We start from the raw sequence: 25,312 nt of genomic DNA on the forward strand, positions 1-25,312 counted from the left end.
GTGAGTTATTTCGAGTTTAATGGCGCAAAAGCGACTAAGGTCATGCTGTGCCAGTCACAGGGCAGTACAAGATCCAATGTTAAGGCAGCAATAGCTGCGTTACATGAAAGTCGATGTAAATACCCAGTTTCATCTAAAAACTCTTACAAGTTTGTGAATCGCACTAGCGGCAGAATACCTTTACATAAAATATTATAATTAAATATATATTATATATTAATATAATATAAATAATATAATACATTATAAATAAGTATTATAAATAGTAATAAAGGCAGAATACCTTAGGTAAATGTACAAGATAACCAGAAACCCTTCAATAGGTCCTAATTTTTTTCTTATTTGAACATATTTCAAATGGGAACACGTCCGACTACCTAACTCATGCTACCAAAGGCAAACGTCTCATCAAGGAAGTAGTGAATCCGACAATGACCACACATGTTTTAGCGGTAAGTACTACGTCAAGTAGTAGCCAACGACGTTTCGCAAAGAGAGTAGTGATGACGCAACAGAGCCAATCAATCAAACAGACACAATTCAAGCTCCGAAAGGACAATGCATGGCGGTTTAAAATTCGGCTTTCTTATAGACGCGTTCACATAGAGAGACAGTCACGATTTTTTCTCTATGCCTACATAGTTCTTAGATAAAAACAGCTCACTTGAGCGATTAATTCTGCAGTGAACTCATTATATGACAACAAGCCATACAAGTTTCAAGGTTATAGCTCCTGTCGAAGTGACGCGCGACGCCTTGCGTCTGCAACGGAAGGCCGACTGGCACAGCGTCCTGAGACTTATTGCATTAGTTGATCTCTACAAGCTGGCAAGCCCAGTATTTGCTGGCAATTGTGTGCATGGTACGGATTTCGTATTAGCACAAGATACGGAATATAAGTTCATATAAAGCAGGTCTCCTTATAACTGTTCCGGGGCCGTGCTGAGGGAATTTTAGTCGACTAAATCAGGTACTTGTATATAGAAAAAAAAAAGCCAAAATTACACATATAAGATGAGAGGAATGGATGCAGGCCTAAAAAACGAGGCCGTACAAGTTGCGCAAACTCCACTTACAAAACACTCTAATGATCGGATCATTCCCAGCTGAAAAAACGAGTACAAAACTATTTTCGAAAGCTGTATCAGTTTGCATACATTATACTCTAAATCTACGCAACTATTCTTCATGTACTCATTTTGTAGTTTCCATGGCGAGGTGCAAATCTTATAATACAGGGCTGCAACACATGTGTGTTTGATTGAATCGGACACGAAAGGGTTATTTCTGAAAGGAATATCATATTGCACCGCGCAAACAAGTGCTGAAAAAATTCCACAATATAAATATTAAAAATTGCAAGCTGATTAAAAAAAATTACCTTAAACATACGAGTCTTCCTTTTAAAATGAGAATATATTTTTTCCCCATTTACGCAAAACTACAGGAGAAAAGGTAAAATCTGGCACCGGGAATGTATGTTCTAGTGTTCGAGACAGTTATGCCCTTTTTGATTACCTACTACATTGTAAAAAGCACCTGAACGCCAGCGATATGAAACATCGTACAAGTCCCACATCCTATAATTATTCGCACGACTAACCAGCTATAATGGCACACATCCTTTATTACTACCTACCTACAATATTCATCTGACGAATATTTACGCAAGAGCATGAATTGCAAAATTCATTACGATCCTTAAAAACTCATGGAATGCTGGCAATGCGAAGTCAAAAGAGGCCCCTCAGTACACTTCTCCTGCTATTCTTTGTTCCGAAGTGTCTTAAGTGTATGAAACCTTACTTAAATCTCCGCCTAAAGAAACCGTACAAAACGAGGAAAGAAGGTAAAGCTGAGCACCCATTACATTTTCGTGAGCTAAACTTGGTTCTATGCTAGACCGATACGGTTCAATTTTATATAGAGGTCACGCTGCAGAAACAGCTCGCCCATTTTGTTTTTCAGTCGTCTTTGAGGACTCTGGGTGTTCAGTGTTTTACCTGTATCCTCACGCAGTTCCTTCAAAGCGCACAGGCTATTCACCTACAGATGATGGGCCTGGATGACTGGATGAATACGAACTGCGAGTGTGTGCAGTCTGAATTGCTTCGTAAACATGATCATGGAGCTGCCCGCACAATGGAGTGCTACACGCAAACAAATATTCTGTACGTACGATTAATTATTTTTTTCTGCTATAAGTGCAAAAAGTAGCCGCAAAGGTTCAGTAGGTAACGAGACAAAGATTGCTCAGTAGTAAGAAAATTAGCCCAACCAGCCGAAGGATAGAAGATACTTCAATGTTTTAGTATTTTATCTTGAGAGACATATATATTGAGATCTTCATTAAATAAAAAATTTGGGAGAATTAAGCCCGATGTCCTAATTGACTCGGCATTAAACCTGTGTAAAGACAAAGATGGAAACAAAAGTAGAGTTATTCTAGGTGATGATTTGCCGAAAAAGCGACAAGCCATGTGCGTATCGCCCACTGTGAGAGTATTCCTATCATGGACTCTGTCTGGAAAGATAATTTAGTCACACCAATGCTTCCGCTCACAGGATGCACCTTCAAAGGGGCACAAATCCTCCGATTGTTATCTGTGCGGTCCTGTTTACCAAAAAAAAAGAAAAAAGGAAGAACACACAGTGCAGCAGGCATTGCAAAAGAATCGGATGTATTTCAACCAAGTGAGAAAAAACAGGGTGAATAAATCTCCACCAATTAGGCACCAGAACGATGGCACCAGACGCATAGCAAAGGCAAGAGTTTGCAGCACTGAAGTGAAAACAGCCGGCTCGCCGAAGCTGCAAAATTATTTACAGTGTAGCTTTTACCATTGGGAAGCTCATTCTTTTGTAGCTTGTACGTTTGATGCGGCTTGCTTTGGACTCTTTGCCTGCTATGACCTAACATGCTGTAAGCATTACGATTTGCCTTGTGAAATTTAGTGTCTCTTATTTTGTATATTTGCGCCGCTTTAATTTTACACCAACACTGTTATTGCGTCTACAAGCACTCGAAAGCGCTATATAGTATTTGTTTCACGGTTTACTGAAAAAAAACTTGATCGCTTACATAGTTTATATTTTTGGGGGAAATATCAGGCATGTTAGGGAAAATACACAGGCAAATTTGGAGTGTCTGGGATATTTAGGAGTGAACTAGGAATGACGAAAGCTCCGTTGTTGACCCTGGTAGGGGTGTTATAAGAAACGCTTCAAAACTTTCTTCGTTTCCATAAGAAGACCACAAACGACAAAGATTTGATATTTATTATAAATAGAGGCCCGTGTAGGTGGAAACTATTAAAAGTTTTAGTGCGTAGGGTAGGTAAGGGCTTTGAAGATAGGTGCTGAACAAACGCCTTGTTCTAATTCTTGTGCGTTATACAATACATGTGGTTGCTTCCCTCTGATCTGTTCAATGAATAATACGAGTCACTGTGTTTATATTTCGCTGAAGTTGGAGGCACGTTGGGGTTGACTAACGAATAGCGCTTATTGTGTCTATGATAATAGCCGTTCTAGAGAGTTACACGCTGAATCGTTACATAGTGTCATACTGCCGTTAGTGACAATGTTTCCTGATAACCGTAGCACAAATGTACGATCGACCAAGTTCAAATTTATTGAAAATAGGGGGAGGGGTCGATGCTAAGTGTAATTCGGGAGAGCACTTTCATAGTCCTGTCCTAATTAAAAGAGTTGGGAAAAATAAGCGAAGGGGTGTTCGGTAGCGCGATTAAAAGACGAGACAAAAGAAGACACACAGGGGCACACACAGCAAGCAGCGTTACCCCCCTTCAAGATGCATTGCCAACAAGCCCACATTGCAACCCTCGTGAAGTAAGCGAACCCTCGTTTTGACGTGAGAACTGTTTCACTTCGGTTAGCATAGAAGGTCGATTGCTAAAAATCCACAAAAGGAAAACATATTACACCATTACTGCTCATTTCATTGCAGCCATAGAAATTACGCACCTTATTTTACTATCGTTGCCTAGAGTCAAGAAGCCATTATTCGAGATTCACTTGCCGCGCCAACAGATGGCACCGTTGTTGCCACATAATTTAGCCACAGCTCTAGACCGAGAGTGGTGTCATTCAACACTGCGCTCATTGATCCCAGCTGGCACAGTCGCGGGAGTGGTCGAGAATATAAAGAACGTGTTAAACTATGCCTTGATGTCGGCAATGAGCAAGCTAAAATAATTTGCTACAACAAGTACATTAGCGTTAAATATCTTTTTTGTACTGTTTTAAATCGAAATGCTGGGACAACGTGATGCAGTGAGTGGATGCTCATAGTAGCCGAAATGTTCCACGAAAGCTGAGTATTTCCTGGCGACCTTGTTTTTTAAACAAACTAGTTTTGACATCGTCCGTGTTAAGCCTTCAGCTGACCCATTATCTCCAATTTGCCACTTTTGAGCCGAGACGCACAACATTAACGCAGTATTTCTACATGAAAACAAAGCACACAATAAATTGTGTGATTTTTCGCTCACATGCGCTCTCACGCGCGCACGCTGTGCGCACTTTGATGCGGCTAATGGCTGTTTATCAAATTAGTAGGCCTAAGTATCTCGCGAAATCTTTGGATAGAAGATGCTCAAGCCAAATAGAACTATCTTGCCTGAACAAGGTGTAGCCCGACGCCGCCCAAACTCACTTCCTCCTTCGCGACGGAAGACGGCGCGTTTTCTCTCGGCTTTCCTCCCCTCGCACATAGAGCATCAGGCCCGCGGCGACGGTGTTATCGCCATTGGACTTTATAGGGAACATTACGACGAGGCCGACGGCGACAGCGATGCTGACGACAAAATGCGTCTGGAGTGTTCGTATAATTGCTATCGTAATAAACTGAGTACATTGATGTGAAGTGTAAACACCTGTCTCGATTAAGCGAAGAAGGCACTGCTCTGATACGTTTTCGTCGTGCTCTTGGGAAAAAATGCATGACGAAAATGCACACACATACATACATATATATACATATATATATATATATATATATATATATATATATATATATATATATATATATATATATATATATATATATATTCATACATTTTTTTTCGCTTTTCAGAGTTGTTTCCGAAAGCCAGAATACGTACGTATTTGACCTTATTATGTTGAAGTGCGCAACAATTTTTATGAAAAAAAAAATGGACACTTTGTATATATGAAAGTACAAAAAAAGGAATTGTTATTGTGCAGGTTTCGAAGAACATTATTAAATTCTCGGAAAGCTTTTCCTATCTATCGCTCCGCGATTCTCTGGCAGCAGCGCAGAATGCCCCGCTGGTTCGTTCAGGTGTGATACGTGTAAAATAGAGAACATAATTGTTTCGCTTCGTAGAACACCTCATTTCAAAGGAAACTTAACATTCACCAGTTGGCTGATGATTTTTTGTCATTATTTTTGTGCACTTTAGAGTTTTTGAACATAACAGGCAACCGCACTAATTCCTTAAGTGCAATATGACGCCCACACCTTATCATGTGCGGCCGTCAGATGGTGTCCCTGTTGACAACTCTGCTGATGACAAACTTCAGCAAGACAGCAGAGTGCAAAAAAAATGGCTGTGGAACAATGAGTATGTGCGATGTCTACGCAACAACCGCGCGAACCCGTCAGGAAGTCACAACCATGAGCGTGGTGAAATGTGCGAGCGAGCTGATTTATGCTGCGTCGGCTCTCACCAAATGGGCTCTCACCAATGTCATGGTCGCACGGCGGCACCGTCGCTCCGGCATCGCATGTGTAGTTTGCTGTTCTCCAGCTGAGATTCGATACCGACCGCTACAGGCCACTTCAACAAGAAAATCATTGTGGAGATTTTCTTAAAAGTCTATCTACAACAGGGCAATAACGCTGTGCCAAAAGCAACATTCTCGCGAGAACTTGCGGGCTATAATGAAATTTCGCAAGGTAAGAGAAAGAGAACCAGATCACTCCCGAATTCGCCAGGGCTTTTATGCATAGGATTGAACGAGCAAAAGCTCAGCATCTTTAACTCTGGTTCCATAGGAAACAAAAGTTGTTCGCGACTTTTGTGCTAATTTTAGAGCCGCTTCATCACGCAGTTTCCCCAAGCATTTTCATTCTGTGATTGCTGTAGTGTAGTAACTTTCTGGGGGCTCAACGCGAAAGTGAGCATTAAAAAATTGATTTATTTATGTTGGTTAAATTCATAGGCAGAATCACGTCAATGACAGGCGCTGCAGTAGAGTGCCGTGACGTAATATTTTACAATCCTGGGCGCATGAACGTATACAACTGTTTCTGAACTGCAGTGTATGCTGCGTACTGATGTACAATTACAACTCTCATGCGCAAAGGCGTCACTTGCGAAACACGTATAGATGGAGCCACTTTTACATGGTAAGCTCTCTTGACAATATTAACCAAGTTTTCTGCAATGCCTTTTTCGCGACTATCAGACCGTTTCCTTGGGACGATACGGAAGAGGGTGCAGGTGGGTTGATCATGAACGTATTGCAGCGTATGCGCCGCTGTGTCTGCGCTACCTTAAATACGGATTGATCCCGAAAATTGTGCAGTAAGAAAATGGGGAACATTGCCCTAGTGATCTGCCACTGGATAGTCTTTTTATTTCGAGGAGGGCTGCCTTGTTGCATAAAAATACCCTACAGAAATTCCTACCAATATGACTGAGATCCTGCGAATCATGCAGAAAGTCCAGCAGGGTTCTGCGACTTTCTGAAGCCAGCATGTTAGTCATTGTATGGGCCGCCCTTCAGTGAACCTCTGTAACCACTGGTTATTGCGGTAACCACTGACTATTTGCTCCACTGGGCATGTGCCGCTCTTTAATGAACGTGTTTGACGCCAACTCGTATCATAAAGTAATCCGGCCCAGCGTTATGGGCACGCGGGCCAGTGTTTAGGAGTTACTGGGTATTTACTGACCTTACGTAAACCTATTTGATGCTAATTTGTGGCTCATTGGGTACCACCAAAAAATCAACAACGATGTTCTGCACTCTGGATCAGATCTCAACACGTTGCAAAAACAATAATCGCCCAAGGCAGAACAGTTTTGAGATCCATCACAGTTATGAACCAATACAAGCATGCTTCCGTGACCTAAATGCCAATTGAAGTGGAGTGCGGTTAAATTTATTGTCTTGCACTCTGTAAAGCGAATTTTGTAGTAGCAGCTAATAATGTCTCATCATGTGTATCATTACAGGCGGTACAAAACAATTGCATTTGAATAATTGCATTGTGTTTTTCCATCATTAATAAAAACCACATCCTAATTTCAAATAAGAATAACAACTTATATTGCACAGAACTTAGATGTTGGAGTTCTTAAAGCACCTACAAGATAGCAGTACCCATGGCTGTTTCTTTTTTTGTAAAAGCTATGCCCAATTATAATTTTATATGTTTTCTGTTTTATGGTACACGTGTACTTTAACATTTTCTTCGGCAACAATTAACTGGTGCTAGCCTGCACGAGCTTTTAACGATTGTGAAGTTTTAGAGTATGCTTCAAGACGACAATATCAGAGCGTCCTCTATGTATTCTTAACAAAATATAGAATTCCATTAACAGCCTCCTCGGACATTCAGGTTTTACCAACTCGAAGGTAAATCTGCGCAAGCCGACCGCTTGTAAATAAGAAAAACAAAACCACGCAGTTCATTTATTGTAAACAAACACCTCTCGTTATCATGAAACTACATATAAATATAATTCGAATACGCATATGACAAAATACATCAGTTGTACCAATAAGATGATAGGGAGACATGAATTCTGGTAAACCTCAGATATTTCTGCTCCCAATTCGCGTACAAGCTCTACATTCACCGCATTCGCGTATAGATATTGGGTGATGTTGCCAAAGAAATTTGTAACTATGAATAAGGTTCGAATAGTCCAAGGGAGAAAGGAATATCTAAAGTGAAGCATTACTTTTACGATATAAGAAGAGTCCTTATATGAAAATAAATAATGGCAACAAAAAGGCCTCTATCCGCCAAAGGTCTCTTACATAACCGCATAACAGCTTTGCCGATTGCCGTAGCGCTAACCTCCGGATGAAGAAGATTGTGACCTTCATTTGCAAGCGCCTCAATGTCCAACGAGGCAACACTTTTACTTAAAGAGTTTTGTGATTAATAGCACTGCTGCATCAAGTGGATTTTATTTACATTTTCTAATCTATGAACTTGCTGCCAAGAAAAGTCCACCCGAGTGTAGTTGTTGTTCTCCTGTGGCTTTTTCAGCGGGTAGTGTATCCCAGAGCAAAGACAAGGTATCGATGAACCAAAACAGTAGCTTTAGCTATGCCTGTATTGTTTTGGAAGTAGTTTCGATTTGCCGCTCTTTAGGTATATAGACAAAATCCAGCTCGTAGGAGGCTGCCTAGATGGCATTTTATGATATTCATATTCCCTGTTCCCTATCTGTAGCGTGATTTTGCTGCTGCAATCGTGTTTAAGTGGTCAAATTAATGGAATGGCTTTGTAAACGTGTTCGCGCTACCACTGGCACATAATGCTTTTAAGGTCTAGACTTTTTCTGAATATACACTGCAACAACCCATGTTGGGGCACCTAATAGTAAAAGAAATATAATAATCCTTTCTACCGCACCTTTATATAAATTTTGGAAGGAGTTTTTGTACAAGTTTAATGGTGATAACAATAATCTATCTGTTTTTCTTTCAGAATTCCGAAGGAGCAAATGATAAAGATGTAGGTGACCATTACGTTTTAAACGGGCTAGCAATCTGTATAATGCGCATGACAAATATTTATTAATGGATGCGCGATATATTTAATAATATAGTGATGATCCTAGGAATAACAAAGATTTTTAGCGCACAGCTTCGTATGGTAGAAGGTTTTTAGACCGTGAATTAGCCGTTAAGTTAGATAGTTGTTCCGTCTTAATCAATAACAAAATTTGGTTTTGATAACAGCTTCTGATGTGGATCACATCGTAAACGATAATGTGTCCCAGTGCTTTAGAACAAACTTCGGTTTTGTTTTTTTTTACCATTGTTTGACTTTCTGTTATTGCGTTTCTGAATGGCTCCATCCATCTCGCATATATAATTTGCGGTTAAGAAATAATCAAGAAGTACATCAAGAAAAAAAGATGAAGACATGCCTGCACACGATCCTGCATATTGTTATGCGTTCGGTGGAGAGTTGCTAAAGTTACCTGTTCAATCTCGCGGATAATTGCTGTCTGGAGCTCTTCTAGTGCGTGACAATGGTTTTTCCGCTCCAGATATTCGAGTTCACCCTGCAGACTTTATCAGAGCACGTGCAGCTCTTGCGCTTTCATATCGAGAATAAAACTTCGAAGGGAACAACTATTATCGCGTTTTTGTTTATTTTCTGAAATCACGGGAATTGTAGGACACCCTGTATTATGCTCTTGGCTCCCTTAACCGTGCTCCTCGGTATAAACTCTTCCTTATAAAAAAAGCAATATACTTGCTAAAAACATGTTTCCTATAAACATTGCCATTGAGTGGTTCTCTCGAGTCTCTTAAACCTGCAATTAGGAATCCAGAGTAGAACAGTATATTGCGTTGTGGTATACTTAAAGATGATCAGTAGTAACAACAATGCCGTGGGCATAAGTTGTGCAACGTGAGTAGCTGATGTTCAATGTGAAATTTGGGAAGATGACGCTATTAGTATTGTACACAGTCAGTGTTCCATTGGAATAGGACAGTTGGTGCCAAGAGAAAAAAAATGCAGTTGCACAAGAGAACAAAATATGTGGAATGATGAAGCAGAAAGGGGCATAAAACGGAATCACTGGAGCTAGGTGAGAGGCAACATGGATATCGTTATTTAGTATTTCGGACTGGAATGCGTGTAAATTTGGCTTGTGCTATGCTCTTACAGTGACCTTGTTGAGGACAAAATTAAGATACTCGTTCCAGTGGAGCGATCTGGGCGACCGCCGTCTGGTATCGTAGACGTCGTCTGATTTCAGTATATCACCTTATTGCTTTGTGAAGTCATTTCAATTAGCGAAATAGCTACATCGCCCTCACGTAATTGTCCCCGGACAGTAAAAAGACGCAGGCCTTTGGCTGGCTGAACATTACATCAACCAAGAGGGCGTTGGCGTCCGGAAGATTTTAGTTGGTAGTGGCTGTTTCCCTTATAATGTTGCCAGTGCTTTAATTTTTATATTTCCAGAGAAGAAAAAGTGTACTTCCTCACAACACACAAGGACGGAATGACGAAGGTTGCACTCAGGACCGTGTTAGGAGGTATGAAATTGCGATTTCTTTGAATTTTTTTTTCATTGATTCTACACAAGTGTCGATTCAAAGTGATGGCTTTGCTGGGGTGTGCGATTGGTTGTTAAACTAACAAAAGCATGCTCCCCAATATTTCGCGAATATTTCATATTTCTGCTGCTAAGTAGAAATGAATAGGACTTTACCGAAATGAATGAGCGAGATTGAATGCAAGTGCTGACACATGAAGTGATTCACCTAGGGTGAATTTAGTGTTTTAATAGGCTGTACAACGTAGCGCCGCATAGTCAACCTATTATGTTTTGAAAGCACTGCCATAATCGTCACAACGGATACTCATATATAGGTCCTAATGACTGCTTCTAAAGTGCATTAATTACGTAATCAAGTATGCCTCACTGGCCCCATTGTCATCAAACCTCTCAAATAACCAAGATGTCATAAATAGGTATTATGGAAAACTTAGACAAAGCTGAAAATCAGGGGTTCTATTATTAAAGAAGCCCAAGCGCCAAATTCTGGAGTGATGATTTGCTTACTCTTGCGTAGAACACAGCACCTAGGGGACCATAATGGCTACCAGCACGTGCACGATTGTGTCCCCTGCAAATTAATACAAAAGGATTTCCAGCGCGCACTCCTGGTTGCCAAAACTACCTCCAGTAGTGGGGGGGGGGGGGGGGGGGTAGTTAACCTTTGAGTGACGTTAATCGTGAGTACCCATCGTCACGGACTTTTGTTGGCTTGAACCACCAAAGCGCGGACGACTACAAACTCGGCATCTGCTCAGCTTCACACGTGTGCGCACTTTCTTCGACAACGGAGCAAGGCTGTAAAAGCACACTTGCGTCTCCAGGCCGTGTTTTGGCAAAAGCACGTGTAGTCGCTCTGAAAATACATCGCCACGATCGTGTTTAACATCACGCTACATGTATATTGCTCTTAACAATGACGTTTTCATTATGGCTATCGCCACGAGACCGGAGGACGGAGCGACGTTTCATGTATAGACTTTAAAATTCTGATGTAATAACTTTTAGCCATCTGCTGTCAGTCATAATTCATGAAAGCGTTCCTCGTAAGCATGCAAAACTTAAGGTAAAGTCGATTGAGCTTCTGAATTTGGTGTACACACCCCTTAAATCTCGCCTACAGGAATTTTTTTAATGGAAATCGCATTGTGAAGCGCAGAAGAACAATGACATATGGTTTTACATGTGTGCAATAGTTTATAACGACAAATACTTTTCATCCATGTTTGATTTCGTGTACATCGCCGAAAACTTGTGACGTTTCTCGCGGTCGACCAATGGTTTTATTCTTTTATGTGCTCTGTCTGCTTAATTATGTTCGCCAGATGTGATATTTTTGTCGAAAGCGGTTTTCGTTGATAGCGCCACCCTTGGAGAACACGTAGTGAACGAAGAAATTCCTCTTTATTATTGGGAACTAGGCGTATCTCGGTAATCTACACATGTACGAAAATCAGCATTCATGGTGAAGCTCCTAGTTTTGTTCGTGTTTCGTTTCTTTTATTTTTGCTATAACTGCATCGTGGCAACACCATTGGTTTCGATAGAATATAAGTACTAACTGACGAGGATGTCGAAACCATTACTAATCACAGGTTAATTTCAACTACCTTTACGACAACAAAGCTCGTTGAGATTTCTTGCAATGATCAACAATTCAAAGTATGTTTGGTTTTAGATAACTAAAAATGGGGCCGGGCAACGCCGAGTGGCTAATATAACATCTACATTGTCGCTTGTGTAGACCAATGTATACTGATACATTCGTATAACCGTATTTAAACAACAAATATACATATTCTCTCTATACTTTTGCTTTTTCACAAAAGGTGCAATTCTTAGGGCTATGTTATTTAAGAAATGCCTACAGCGAAAATTGTTACACTGCGTTTGCTAAAAGATATCCCCAATTGAAATTGTCTGGACAGAGATACTTTCTTTCGAAATCTGTTTGTGTGACCTTAGAGCGACAGAAATCTGAGCTAGTTGGTAAGCATTCATTATGCAAAAAAGGTGAGGTGTGCAGACAGGACACAAGAGAAGAGAGCTTAACGTTCGTGTTGTCCACTTCTCTTGTGTCCGGTCTGCACGCCTCACCTTTTTTGCATATTGTGTGACCTGTATTCTTCTAATGTGTAGAACGACCTATCCGAATGAATAGTAGATGCAGTTGAGCACACCTGAGACACCACTGTGGATTTATAAATTGTCGGTAAGATTTGTCATTTTTCTATCTCCTAATGAAGGCTAGGATATAGAATCTGCATAGTCAATGCGTGTAAAAAATGTGCTGCCTTTGACTGATCCCAAAAAAAAGCTGCAGCCACCTGGCACCAGAACGCACGAATCGGATCTACCAGATAAACAGCCTCAGGAACGATGAGAAATATTTTCGGGCGCCCGCCTTCTAAGAAGCAGAAGAAAATGAACGAGGTCCATTAGAAAAGTATCCGACCGAATATTTTTGTGTGGACGCCTCATAGATATGAAAGAATCGCGTTTTCATCAGCCGACCTTGAACCTTCGTGCGCATGCCCGATTTCTTTCCCGCCTGCCGATAGCGTCAGTCGCTGGGACGCAGCGTTTGAGTGAGGTAGTGCGCAGTGCTCTCGTCGGTTTTTTACTTGAAGGAAAATGGCGGAGTGACTGGAGCAGCACTACTGCATCACATTTTGCCAGAAACTGGGTGACAGCCAAGTGGAAACCATTCCAAAGATTCAGACGGCTTTCGGTAATGATGCTCTGAGCAGCACACAGATTAAGGGGTGGTACAACCGGTTTAAAGACGGCCGCACATCGGTGGAAAGTGAGCCACGCTGCCGTAGGACATTAACATGCCGAAATAACCAGGTCATTGCCGAAGTGAACGCTGCGGTGATGCGGGACCGTCGTGTGACTATCTGAGAAATTGCGGAAGAGGTGGGCATCAGCACTTTTTCTGCACACTCCACTATGATCCAAGATTTGGCCATGAAGAGAGTTGCGGCGAAATTCGTGCCGAAGCTGCTCACGGTGGAGCAAAAGCAACTTCCTGTAGAAGTCTCACAAGACATGCTGGATTCCTCAAACAGTGACTTCGACACCATAATTCATGAACACCATAATCACTGGTGATGAGACTAGGGCGTACGGGTACGACCCGGAAACCAAATACCAGTGGTCACAGTGGAAGCATTCCCCGTTACCAAGACCAAAGAATTCCCGCCAACTGCGCAGCAACGTCAAAGTGATGCTTTCTTTGACTGCCGCGGTGTGGTACACCAGGAGTACGCACCACATGGTCAAACAATCATCAAAGAGTACCACAAGGATGTCCTCCGTCGCATACGTGATGCTGTGCAGCGCAAGAGACCGGAGTTGTGGTCAACAGGAAATTGGCGCATCATCACGACAATGCTCCTGCGCATTCGTCGGACTTGATTCAGACGTCTTTGGCGAAAAACCAAACTCCTGTAGTTCAACAGGCTCCTTACTCTGCTGACATGGCCCCCAGCGAATTTTGGCTGTTTCCCAAAATCAAGAGGCCATTGAAAGGAGTGCGATTTCAAACAAGAGAGGACATTAAGGCAGCAACGACGGCTGAGCTAAACTCCATTCCGAGAGAGGCCTTCTCGGAATGCCTCCAACAATGGCAACACCGCTGGGAGATGTGTGTTGAGTCCCAAGGCGATTACTTTGACGGTCGTTAGGTTTCCAACGCTCCAGGTATGCCAGTTTTTTTCTTCGGCCAAAGGTCGTATACCTTTCTAAGAGACCTCGTATGTCTTCATACGGAAATACAAAGGGAATGTCCAGTGACGCGGACGTATTGTTTTTGAGACAGTGATCATAAAAAAAATGACATTACACGTGATATAGTGGCGATGCTTCTCAAGAAACAGTAGGACATATAAAGAAAAAGATTCGTGCAAGGCACACTCAAGCTTATCAAATAAGAAAGTTCACCATCCAGAAAGAGGAGTTTGCTCGTGCGAGTAGTAAGCGCTCCAAATAGAAAACCTTAAGGTTTTTTTATTCGTTGCAATTAACTTCGCATATTGTACACGAATGTACGGTTTTCTTGTTATGAAAACTTTCATTACAATAATAGGAGCGCGCGCTCCGGTGCTTTATACCCTAGCGATGACTTCGCCTACCCTCCTAGCCACCTCCGCGAGCAGTGAAAGCATTCCGCTCCCGGCTCAGTGCCACGCGCACAGGCGTCCCTGCCCTAAAGGCATTGTTGGGGTGTCCACCGAGAAGCGAGACGGATATTTCGCTTTTCGTTTCCTGCAAAAACGAATTTTTATGCGACACAAGCTCATCCGATTATGCAAGTAGAATGAAAGTTCTATCAAAATCGTCATTAATTACGCATATTGGTCGCATTAATTACACGTTGGTCGCGTCCACGAGTGCATCGAACCATCGGTCGAACTATAGACGCTGTTGATCTCGCCAACGAGATGTAATGTGTGGGCCCGTTCACGCTACTTAGGCCTTTATGAGACTGTACTTTTAATATGTGTGCAATACACGAATCACATGGAGAAAAATAAAAACCGGCTACTCGCTTACTGAGGATGACACGGTCACTTGCGGCGAACTGCGCCAACAGGAGGTCGAGCCTTTCGCGCAAACAGTGCACACTGAACACTTTCTCAAAAACAAAGTTCCTATTTTTGCTATGCATTCCCACCGTGCAGGATTCGGGAATGGCTTCTGCGCGTTCACTTCACGCAGCAAAGCCAAATCGTAGGCAATTGAAAAGTACAGTCTTCCGCTGGTCGTCTTTGACGCCGCCATTTTGCGAAACTCCTTTGTCTCACGCTCTCCCGAACAAACGAGAACCCCGAGAGCAGAACGCAAGACTCCCTACGCACGCACGTAAAAATCCGATGCGTGCGTACGCAGCGGCCGCGTACGAAACACGTACCGTTCGTGTTGCGTTGTGCACATGCGCACTTTGCACAACGTAGTGATCTTACGTACGCAACGCCGTTGCGTACCCAATGTACGCGGTACTAAAACTGCCTATTAACTATATGGCGTCGAAATATTTCAGAGGCATCCTAGAAAAAACACAGGAGGGTAGCTTGGTACGTAGCGTTCTAACACCAAAGCTTTAAAGCGCCCGTGTCGCAAAAATTTGGCGTCGGCGTCTGCTTCGGCGTCCGGCGTCAGATGTTGTTACGGCTAAACAATTCTCGAACCATGTATACTCAGGCCTTCCATGTGATGCAAGGAAGTCACTGAACTAATTGAATTTCTCAAGCTAAAATACGTAGAAAAATCGTAAACTACGACTTGCACACAGCATACATGGTATGTATGTAATGAATTTGAATGTAATTTGAATGTAATGGAATGTAATTTGACTATACGAGAGAACTTAATTCTGTTACGCGAGAACCCTAAGAAACCCCTTCACACACACAAACCAACCACGGCGTCCACAGAACGGTCGCGGCACCCGCCATTTTACGAGTGCCTGCGCGATGGGTTTCCTGGGGGCCATGGAGCGGCGCGCCCGGTTCCTTTCATTAACTCCAGCTGGCGCTCGCCTCTGCGGCATCGCAGCCCACATAAGACTCCGTGGTTCCACCACAAAGTTCGCCTTCGTATATAACGTTCGCGGCAAACGTTTCCCGGTAAACATTGAGGTTACATACGCTCCAGTTGCCGGGAAGCGCTAGAAGCAGTCAGGGATCCTTGAAGGCTATCGTGTTCCGCTATTAAAGGCGAAGCTTAAGCGTCCTCCAAATTTTCGAATAGCAAATGGCACCGCAATAAAAATGCTTGAGTACATAGTTCATTTACACAGCCGATATGTCTATTAAGTAATACATCAATAATTTGAGCTCCTACACAAACCTTCCATGCTGTAACTATAGCGTTAGTTCCGCTAGCGTGGTTAGATTTAGGCAGTGTGTCTCCTGTCTTAGTGTGAGATGAAGTAGTTTCTTTGTAACCGGATATTTCAAATAATTCTTATTGTCCACTTTATTTATAAGTTTAGTTCAGGATTAGTGAAGCGTTTTGTACTACCATGCACATCGCTTTGTTTATTTCCTAATCGAAATGATATTGTTACTTGCCCAGTGCAGTGTCTGAGCAGATTTTCTTTTTTTGTTTACAGATGAACTGAGTAATAACCCACCGGAGCAGTTTCCTCACGAATACCTTGTTCTTGCGGCAAGAAGTAATTGTCTACTTGTGTCATATGGCGAATCAAGTGATGGTAAGTTTACACTATTCAGAAGAATGAACAGTGCTTCGGAGTATGTTAGTGAGTGAAAACTTTATTGTAAATTTCCGGCAATTTGGACAGGGTGGGGCCATCAGCACTTCAGCCTAGGTGACGGCCTCGAGTCCTTGGACTCGGGCAGCTTCCTCGGCGTGCCGGATGACCCACATTTGATCAGCAAGGTCGTGGCTGAGCAGGGCCGCCTCCCAACGCACCCCTCGGTTCTAAACTGTCATGTCTCGCCCGTTCGTCGGGGACTCCTGCTGCTCGCTACCGGTGCATGCCCACAGCATGTGCTGAAGCGTCGCTCTGGCTCCACATGCTTTACAATCGTCGGACGAATAAATGTCGGGGAGCCGAAGTGAAGGATCACCGGGTTCGGATATATGTGTGTCTGCAATTGGCTCCAGGCAACCGCCTGTTTCTTGTTTAGTTTGACGTGCGGTGGTGGGTATTTACATCTGCGCAATCTGTAGTTTTGCGTGATGTCTCTGAAAGCGGTCATACGATCCCCCCACGTCCACTCCCGCGTCGCTCTCGCGGTGGGCGAGACGTCGGGACTGCCGGCGGGCGCTGCGGCTCGGCATGCAAGTCCTCGAGCCGTGGCGTGGGCCATCTCGCTCCCCGGGAGCCGAGGGTCCGTGTAAGCGTGGCCTATACGTAGAATCTGTGTCATTTTGCGGCAAATATTGTCATGTTGAATTTGGAGAATGCGACCCACTTTCCTGGAGATCCGGCCGCTAGCGTAGTTGCGTATCGCTGCCTACGAGTCGCTTATTATCACCTCGGCTTCAATGGTGGCTACCGGGAGGGCTATGGTTGCTTTCTCGGCCGCCTCCGTCTCTTCCGTCCGTATCGTTGCGCTCGCGACACAAGTTCCGCTGTTGTCCGTGATTGCGACCAAGGAACCGCGTTGCCGCTCGTAAAGGCCGATCCACACGACGGACCAAGTCTGGGGGCCGATTGGTCACGTGATGCGACGTCACGGCCCGCTGCGGTCCGGTCCAGCGCAAAGCACATCCATACGGTGCACCGCCATAGCAGACGGCAGAGCAGACCAACCAGCTACACTAACGCTTTTCCGCCTTATCTTGTAATCATTCCGGCTCGTGTCCCACAAAGCAGGGAACTGCTGAACGTGGGATACAAAACAAAGAACCTCCTCTTCACTCCAAGAGGACATGGTATTTAAAATATATATTTGCTGCACGCACGTGCAGGAGGAACGGCGGACATGAAACGACTGCCTTTTGCTGAGCCGAAAACTAGATTGGATTTGGCTGAAGATACTCTGTTGCCGGACAACATTCGTTGGCGACGCCAAAATCGCTGCTGTTTGCATGCGGTCCGCCGCCAAAAGTGAAGCGAGAAAAGCCTCGGCGATTTGTTGGACCGCGAGGGACGCGGCCTTGCGCGGGCGAACAGCGAGCCGGACGAACTGGTGACGTTCTATCACGTGATGCGCCGACGTGGTCCAAAAGAGCGATTTGGTCCGTCGCGTGGATCGGCCTTATCGGGCCGCATCTACGTAAATGGTTTCTTTGCTACTGCCGTATTTTTTTGCAAGTCTCGCGCACGCCTGTTGCGCTGGCCGACGTCATGCGTCGGGTACATGTTCTTGGGCAACGGCGAAACGACGATGGGCTCGCGAATCGGTGTCGGTATCGCGACCTTTTCGCACTGCTGCGTGTGGTAGCTGATGCCCAGCGTCTGGAGGATGTGTCGTCTGGTTCTGTTTTTTGTCAACCGCTCGTACTGCGCGACGTTATGCGCTTCTATTATCTCGTCTAGGGTATTGTGTAAACGCACTTCGAGAAATTTATCGGTTCTGGTATTTATCGGCAATCCTATGGCACATTTGTACGCCTTGCGGATGAGGCGGTCTAGTTTCGTTCGTTCGGCCAGCTGCCACTTGAGGTACGAGGCGACGTACTTTATGTGACTAGTATTGACGGATCATTTCGCTTTCTTTCATTCCACTATGTCTGTTTGTGATACGTTTCAGTAACCTGATCATTTCATCGACCACATGCTCTAGTCTGCGTACGGTTTCGCCATTGTGACCGTTGGCCTACAGGTGCAAGCCCAGTACCCTAATGTTGTCAACATGCAGGATGACGGTGCCGTCCGATGTGAGTACTCTAATTTTTCGGTCTGCACGCTGGGCTGTGGAATCGGCGTTCATGGGTTTGCGGCCCCTTCGCGTGGGTCTGTACAACAGGACCTCCGATTTGGCCGCGGATCATTCGAGGCCCGTGTCGCGCAGATACTCCCGCACCACGTCGACAGCCGCCTGTAACGTTTGCTCGACGTGGCCTTCATTTCCCTGAGCAACCCAGAGCATGATGTCATCGGCTTACAAGCTGTGTTGGAGGCCTTCTATCTCTGCTAGTTTGTTGGGTAAACCGAGAAGCACGACGTTAAAGAGCATGGGGGAGAAGACGGAGCCCTGAGGCGTGCCCGTGCAACCTATGTCTATGTCTTCAGATTCCAGTCCGCCTATCGCTATGCGGGCACGACGACCAGTACGGAAATCCCGTATGCAGTCGTACGTTCTCTCGCCCAGTCCCAATGCTGGTATGCTTTCAAGTATCGCGACGTGTTTTACGTTGTCGAACGCCTTTTTGAGGTCAAGACCGAGTATTGCTTTTGTGCATCACATGGGATTGTCTACGATGTGGTGTTTGAGTTTAATCATGATGTCCTGCGCAGAAAGGCCACGATGGAATCCCAGCGTCGTGGGTGGCGGCATGTTTCGGTCCTCGAGGTAGTTGTCAAGGCGAGTGAGAACCGCGTGTTCCATCACTTTGCCGACGCAGGACGTCAGGGATATTGGTCGAAGATTGTCGATCTGTACCCGTTTGCCCGGTATGGGGATCAGAATTATGCGCGCGGTTTTCCACGAACTCGGTTTGGCACCTGCATTCCAATACAAGTTTATGTAATCCGTCAGCCGTTCCATTGATTTCTCGTCCAAGTTGCGGAGCGTGTTTTTGGCTGTACCATCCGGGCCCAACGCCGATTTTCTGTTGAGCTTGTGCCGCACCACCCTCACCTCTGCTACGCTGAAGTACTCATCTAGCTTCGCGTTACTCTCGCCCGCGTAGCAGGATGCGCGACGGGGCTAGTTGCCTTGACGTACCGGGTTCGCATGGTTTCTAGAAAGTCCACGGACGTGCCTTCCTAGTCGTGCCTGCTGATCTTATGTACGTGCGCTGATTTTGTCTCCCCAGGGTCTAAGAGATGCCGGAGGAGGTGCCATGTCTTGGCCATTACTAGCTGGTTCTCCATACCGGTGCACGTCTCCTCCCATTGCGTTTTGCATACCTGCAACGCGTGGTCTTCTATGTCCCTGTTTAGCCGTGCTATGCGTCTGCGTAGCGTTCGATTGTGTCGTTCACGCTTCCACCAGTCTTGCAGGCTGCGCTTGGCTTTCCACATGTGTAGCAGTTTACCATCTATCACCTCTAGGTGTGCTCCTGCGGTACCTCCCGCGACGCCGCTTCAACGACGCTCCTGAGCGTCACGGTCCCGCTCTCGATGTCGTCGATTGCCTCGCTGCTACGATTATGCTTTTTCCTGGATTAGATAAACGCGTTCCATTCCACCAGCCGATAGTGGTTGCCCTTGGTGCCGTCCCGATGACCGTGGTGATGGTAATGCGGCCCCGCGTCGACCTGCATTTCGATCACCGAGTGAGCGCTACTCAAGTCCTCTTGCGTGTTATGCCACCGCGTGCCAGCGACGTCGTTCGTAAACGGGAGGTCGGGCGAAGTGTCCGCACATACGCTGTTGCACTTGCGTGTGGGCGCGGAAGGGTCCGTAACGAGCTCCAGCCCTCATTCTACGCGTCTTCCCACAGGTGCTTACCCTTCGGCATGTCTAATTTGTACCCCCCCGCCGCGTGAGGGGCGTTGAAATCACCCGCGATGATTAAGGGCCCGTCGCCGGCTGCTTCGCTCGCCTTTCGCAGTAACGTGCTAAAGCGGTGTTTGCCTTTAGGTGTACTATACACGTTCAATACAAACAGGTTGCGTCCTTTCGTCGGAATAAGCTCGATTAGTGCGTGTGGTAATCTGACGTTCTTGAGTTCGCGTTGCGAAATGGCTGGTTTGTGTCTCACTAGCGTTGCAGCGGCCGGCGGTGCTCCCGCGGTCACGGCCTCGTCGATCGCTTTGTAACCGGCCAGCTTGACGGGGTCGTTGGTTTCTTGTAATAGTATTACGTCCGGCCGTTCCCGGTTGCATAGCAATTGTTGAAGATGCCCCCGTTTCCTCCTGTACCCCTTGCAGTTCCACTGCCACGTCATTTACGTGTGCTTTGTGTTACGCTGTCGTGGGCGTTGTGTTTGTGTGGTGTCATGTCGAGACATGGTGACTGTCCTCATTATTTGCCGTCCGGCTGATCCTGAAGCTCTTCTTCTGGTACCAGCCTAAGGTACGGTTTGCCGGTCGTCCGTACCGGGCGACCCGCTCCGCGCATTTCAATATTTTCTAGGCGCGATTGCAGCATCGCGACCATTTGAGTGAGTTGCGCTATTGCACTCCTCAGCTGTTGGGTTAGCGCGGTTTGCTAACCTATTGCTCGGTTCAGTTGCGTTGTTTGCTGCGCTTGTCGCGTCATCATCGCGTCTACCTTTTCTTCGAGTCTGTCGACTTGCTCACGGAGTTTTTGCTCGCGTGTTTGCAATTTGGTATCGGCCTGTTCCAGGTCTAGCGCCTTGTGTTTAGTAGGAGCGGGTTGTGCGTCTTGCGCCTCCACGACTTCCACCGTGCTCTGGACCGTTCGAGCAGCCGTGTCTGCGGTGACGGGTTTGGTCGGAGGATGAGGAGAGGGGGTCGTTTGGGGCCCCTTTAACGTGATTTCGTTATTTAGCCTTGTATTCTCCTGCTGTAGTGTTTGAATGACGGATTCTAGCTGTTCCAGTCGCTTCTGTAACAGTCTTTCTGTTCCCAGTTCCTACTCTGGGCGCTACTGCTGCTTCTAGTTGCTCCGGGGTTTTTATTAATTGCAGTGTTGGTTCGCGATAGCGGCGCACGAATGCGTCTCCGGAGGCGACAGCCGCCCAGCTCACCTGTGGGGGTTTGGGATTTCGTCGTCCTTCCGCTGCAGCTTCATAGCTGGCACGGGCCGTTGACCTGCTGCGAGGCCTCGCCGAGCGGGGGCGGGAGCCGGTGCGAGAGCGGGCTCGAGAACGAATGCGGGAGCGAGTGCGGCTACGCACACGGCTCTCCCTCGAGGTCGAGCGGCTGTCGCCGCTAACTATAGCTCGGTGGCGGGCGTCGTCGGCAGCTCTCCTCTCCGTAGTCGTAGGAGCTACTGCTGCCGTAAGTGGCCGCAGCCTCATCGCCCATTCTGGGTTTCTGTTGTCGTCGTTTGACTAGGTACGGTGTCTTCTACTTGGCTTTGAACTTGCTGTACCCGGTGAGGTGAACCTTCCCACACAGTTGGCACACCGGCTCGCACCGATGATCGTCGGGCGGGTTGCAGTATCCGCACGTGCGGCACTTCTTGTCGTTCGCGTTGAGGCACACGTCCCTCCTGTGTCTCAGACGACCGCACTCGTAGCACATGTCAATTTATTTCTTGTAGAGAGAGCACATCATCACCATACCGCCGTAGTTCACGAAACGGGTCACGTAGTAGCCGTCAAAGAGGATGATTACGTTGCTCGTGTTCCCCATGCAGTTGGCACGCAGGACGTTCTGGTTACGATGGCTCACGAGACTCCTCACCAGGTCCGCCGGCTTTTCGTCTAGCGATATGCCTCTGGTGATAACTTGGAACGTGTTCTCCGTAGCCACTCTGTAGGCGTTTGCTTCGAACTCGTTGTCGCCAATGCGCAGCTTACAAATGCTGCCGTATTGTCTAGCGCGATGTTCTGACGGAGTACTCACCACTATGACGTTTTGACCCTCGTTGATACAAACGCTGTCCTCCTCAGCTGCCTCACGACCCACGCCTCCTGCGTTGCGTATGCAGCAATGGACGCGGTCCTTCTGGTAGTTCGACACGTTGATGCCGTCCCGGGGTCGCGCGATGATCTTGTAGCCGTCCGTGAGTAGGTTGGGCGTTCGGCTCGCCATGGTGATCTTACGCACGTAGTGTGTCGCTTTCTTTATAGACGCCGCCTTCTTGGAGGACGCTGTCGTGGCTGCTGGTTCGTCACCGGGTCGTCGTCTCCCGCCGCCTTCTTGATCTTACGATTAATCTCGCACCATCCCTGCTGTTTACCGAGCTCCGTCGGCAATATTTCCTCCCCTTTGACTTGCACGACTTCCATCCCGGGAGCCGTGCAGCGGATCGGGGCTCCGCTGTCGCTTAGGCCTACTGTGCCTTGTCTACCAGCCTGGCTGTCGTGCTGACATGGTGACGGGGTAAATCTTCGAAAAGTGGCCGGAAAACGGGCTCACCTGCCGAAATCTGGTATCTAAAGAGTCCGTAGAACGTTCGCAAGCACCTGGGAATACTGTCAAGGGGATATCTGTAGAGAACTTGCCGAAACCCATAGAAACTGTGCGGAGCTGGTGTGACGCGCGTCAGCACTCCGTGGCCCCCTCCAGTGCTTCGGAGCGCGTACAAGTTTCTCGCTGAGCGCGCTAACTTTCCTCATTTTAACGCATTGCTAGTGCCTGACATGTCCGCATGGCATGTGCAAACGCACTACTTACATATTTTGAACATAATAATCACCCATCTCAATGCAACGTTTCTGTCAATGAAGATATCACAAAACAGAAACGGCCGAAACTTGACGTTCACTCCTTCATTCGTGTAAGCTACTCACCTTAACATCGTGGGTAATAGGACGCTGCAAGAAACGGTAATAGGACGATAGAGCGTTCTCAAGACATGCATAGTTGATGGTAGAGCATCTCTCTTGTCAAGCCTAGTCGCCTTGGAAGCGTTGATTTATTATTCTGGTTAGTACAGTGTAGAAATCCGTGAACGTCTAAACATGGCGTTCACGAACAGCCTCCTCTACTGCCTTGGTCAAACTGAAAGCCCCTGTTAAGACAACCTTGGCTCTGCGAAAACAACCGAGTACATTATATTAGACTCTAGAGCGTACGTTGATGAATGATATGTATACCTTATACAATGGGCAGCCATATGTCTGGGCCCTATGACACTAAGACGCATATTATTTCCTTGGTCAACATAATCACTGTAGCCTCAAGCCTTCACATTCTTAAATAGTTACCCGAAATCTCTTGGGTTTCCCTGAAAGTGCTAGCTATTAGTTGGATCGACAGATCATCTAAAAAGCCATCAGTGAAGAGAAGACGACTCATATTCGAACAACGAACAGCGAAAGTGTATTTTCTTTACTTGACGTTCTTTTTCGTCTGCTTGCATTCTCCTAGAGCATTCCTCTCCCTTCTGTCTGCCCTTGCATAGTTTTCAGTAGGAGAATGCGTTATGCCGGCAAAGCTCCCCGCATTTATATAAAGAGCACTCTCTCTCTCTCTCTCTCTCTCTCACTCATCTTGCCCATTTTTCAATCAGGGTTTGTATGAGATGTATCAAGAAAACACCGTATGGTGCAGAATCATTCCAGAATGCTTTTGAGGATGAGTTTACTGAATTTAGATTCAATTGAATGTGCGAATTTTTTATTGTAATTGGAAAACGATAACACGGCTTCAAAAAAACAAAATGGGTGGGTTGGCGAACTTTCACTAAATGGTGGCAGCGCTACTGAGACGAATACAGCTTTTGTCCCATTTCTCCACTAGCGAATTGCAGCAAAGTGAACAGGTGGGCCAGTTGGAATTATTGCATTCTTAAAATGAGCGCGAAAAATGACGGTAATCCAGAAAAGAATGCTACACCACAAACACTAACAACTGGAGTTTATTAAGGAAAATGCAAAAGAAAGAGAAAATCAGTGCTGGTATGGAAGAAACATTGCAGCACATATTGAAAGCATCTTGTATCAACAAAAAAACCCCCACAGACGTGATTTATATATTTATTCTGGTCTATATTATACCGCGGTGAAAACTAAACCACGCCAGTAGAATAGCAAAAAGGATAGCGAGGAGGCAGACTGGCAAATGACGTCGGAAGTTGCACACAGCCTGCCTGCTCTCCAAAATTAATCTTTAGGTGATATGTATTTGGTCAGGTAGCCCGTTACAATAAATGGTGGGGCAGAGAAAATTAAAGATATGGCCGCTAATAAAACTGCCGCCTTTGGATCTTCCATTACCAACTTGCAAACTAACACAGCTAGCTTTTGATAGGAGAAGCCAGTTTTGCGTTTAGTGTGCCAATCTACCACATTGTGCAGTTGTGTTTACTCTTTGTGAACACTGTTTACATAATACATACAACATATATCATTCAACCATGTTTTCAGGAATGCGAAACTGCCTGCTGTGGGGGTTATCAAGAGAAGAAGTGAACACGAATACTGAATGCTATAAGAAGCTCGAGTTGCTATGCGCACAGGACACCTACGACATAACCGAAAGTGATAACCCGTGCGAGCAGTACGATGTGAACGAGCCAAGACGTTAAAAATATGACAGAACGAATAAACCTGTAATCAAGCACATGAGCAAAACGGTCTTAGTGAACGGTATCAGTGTATTTTAATTCTAGCAGGATAAAAAAAAACGGAGCAGTTTTTTATGGTCATTCTGCCCTTATGGTACTTTCTATTGTGTTGCCGGATCACGAATGCAGCGCACGCAGGATTTTTGGCGACGGTAGACTCTGGCAAGCCGGGCAAGACTTTGATGACACAAGCAACAGGTGTTACTAT

The 25,312-nt window shown here is 45.7% G+C and overlaps 1 protein-coding gene across 2 annotated transcripts; it reads left to right on the forward strand.

Moving 5' to 3' along the window:
* Positions 1-2,024: 2,024 nt before the first annotated feature.
* On the forward strand, positions 2,025-25,111 carry LOC129384248 (uncharacterized). Of its 2 annotated transcripts, XR_008611990.1 has the most exons (7): positions 2,025-2,171; positions 5,099-5,122; positions 8,720-8,746; positions 10,217-10,290; positions 16,432-16,533; positions 18,545-18,671; positions 24,905-25,111. XR_008611990.1 is itself a non-coding variant. In XM_055069464.2 (6 exons), exons 1-6 carry the CDS (start codon positions 2,053-2,055, stop codon positions 25,063-25,065), a joined length of 507 nt encoding a protein of 168 aa, XP_054925439.1. In that variant the 5' UTR covers positions 2,028-2,052; the 3' UTR covers positions 25,066-25,111. The 2 variants fall into 2 exon arrangements, 1 of the variants encoding a protein (XP_054925439.1); XM_055069464.2 differs by lacking the exon at positions 18,545-18,671 and having other exon boundaries at positions 2,028-2,171.
* The last annotated feature ends 201 nt before the right edge of the window (positions 25,112-25,312 follow it).

This window comes from Dermacentor andersoni, chromosome 8, assembly GCF_023375885.2.
Source record: "Dermacentor andersoni chromosome 8, qqDerAnde1_hic_scaffold, whole genome shotgun sequence".
Classification (NCBI taxonomy): domain Eukaryota; kingdom Metazoa; phylum Arthropoda; class Arachnida; order Ixodida; family Ixodidae; genus Dermacentor; species Dermacentor andersoni.

Bases quoted from the DNA above. Each gene is read 5' to 3' on its own strand.
- LOC129384248 (XM_055069464.2), top strand. From the start codon at position 2,053: ATGATGGGCCTGGATGACTGGATGAATACGAACTGCGAGTGTGTGCAG. The intron at 2,172-5,098 runs GTACGTACGATT...TTCGCTTTTCAG, and splicing joins TACACGCAAACAAATATTCT to AGTTGTTTCCGAAAGCCAGA. The intron at 8,747-10,216 runs GTAGGTGACCAT...TTATATTTCCAG, and splicing joins AAGGAGCAAATGATAAAGAT to AGAAGAAAAAGTGTACTTCC.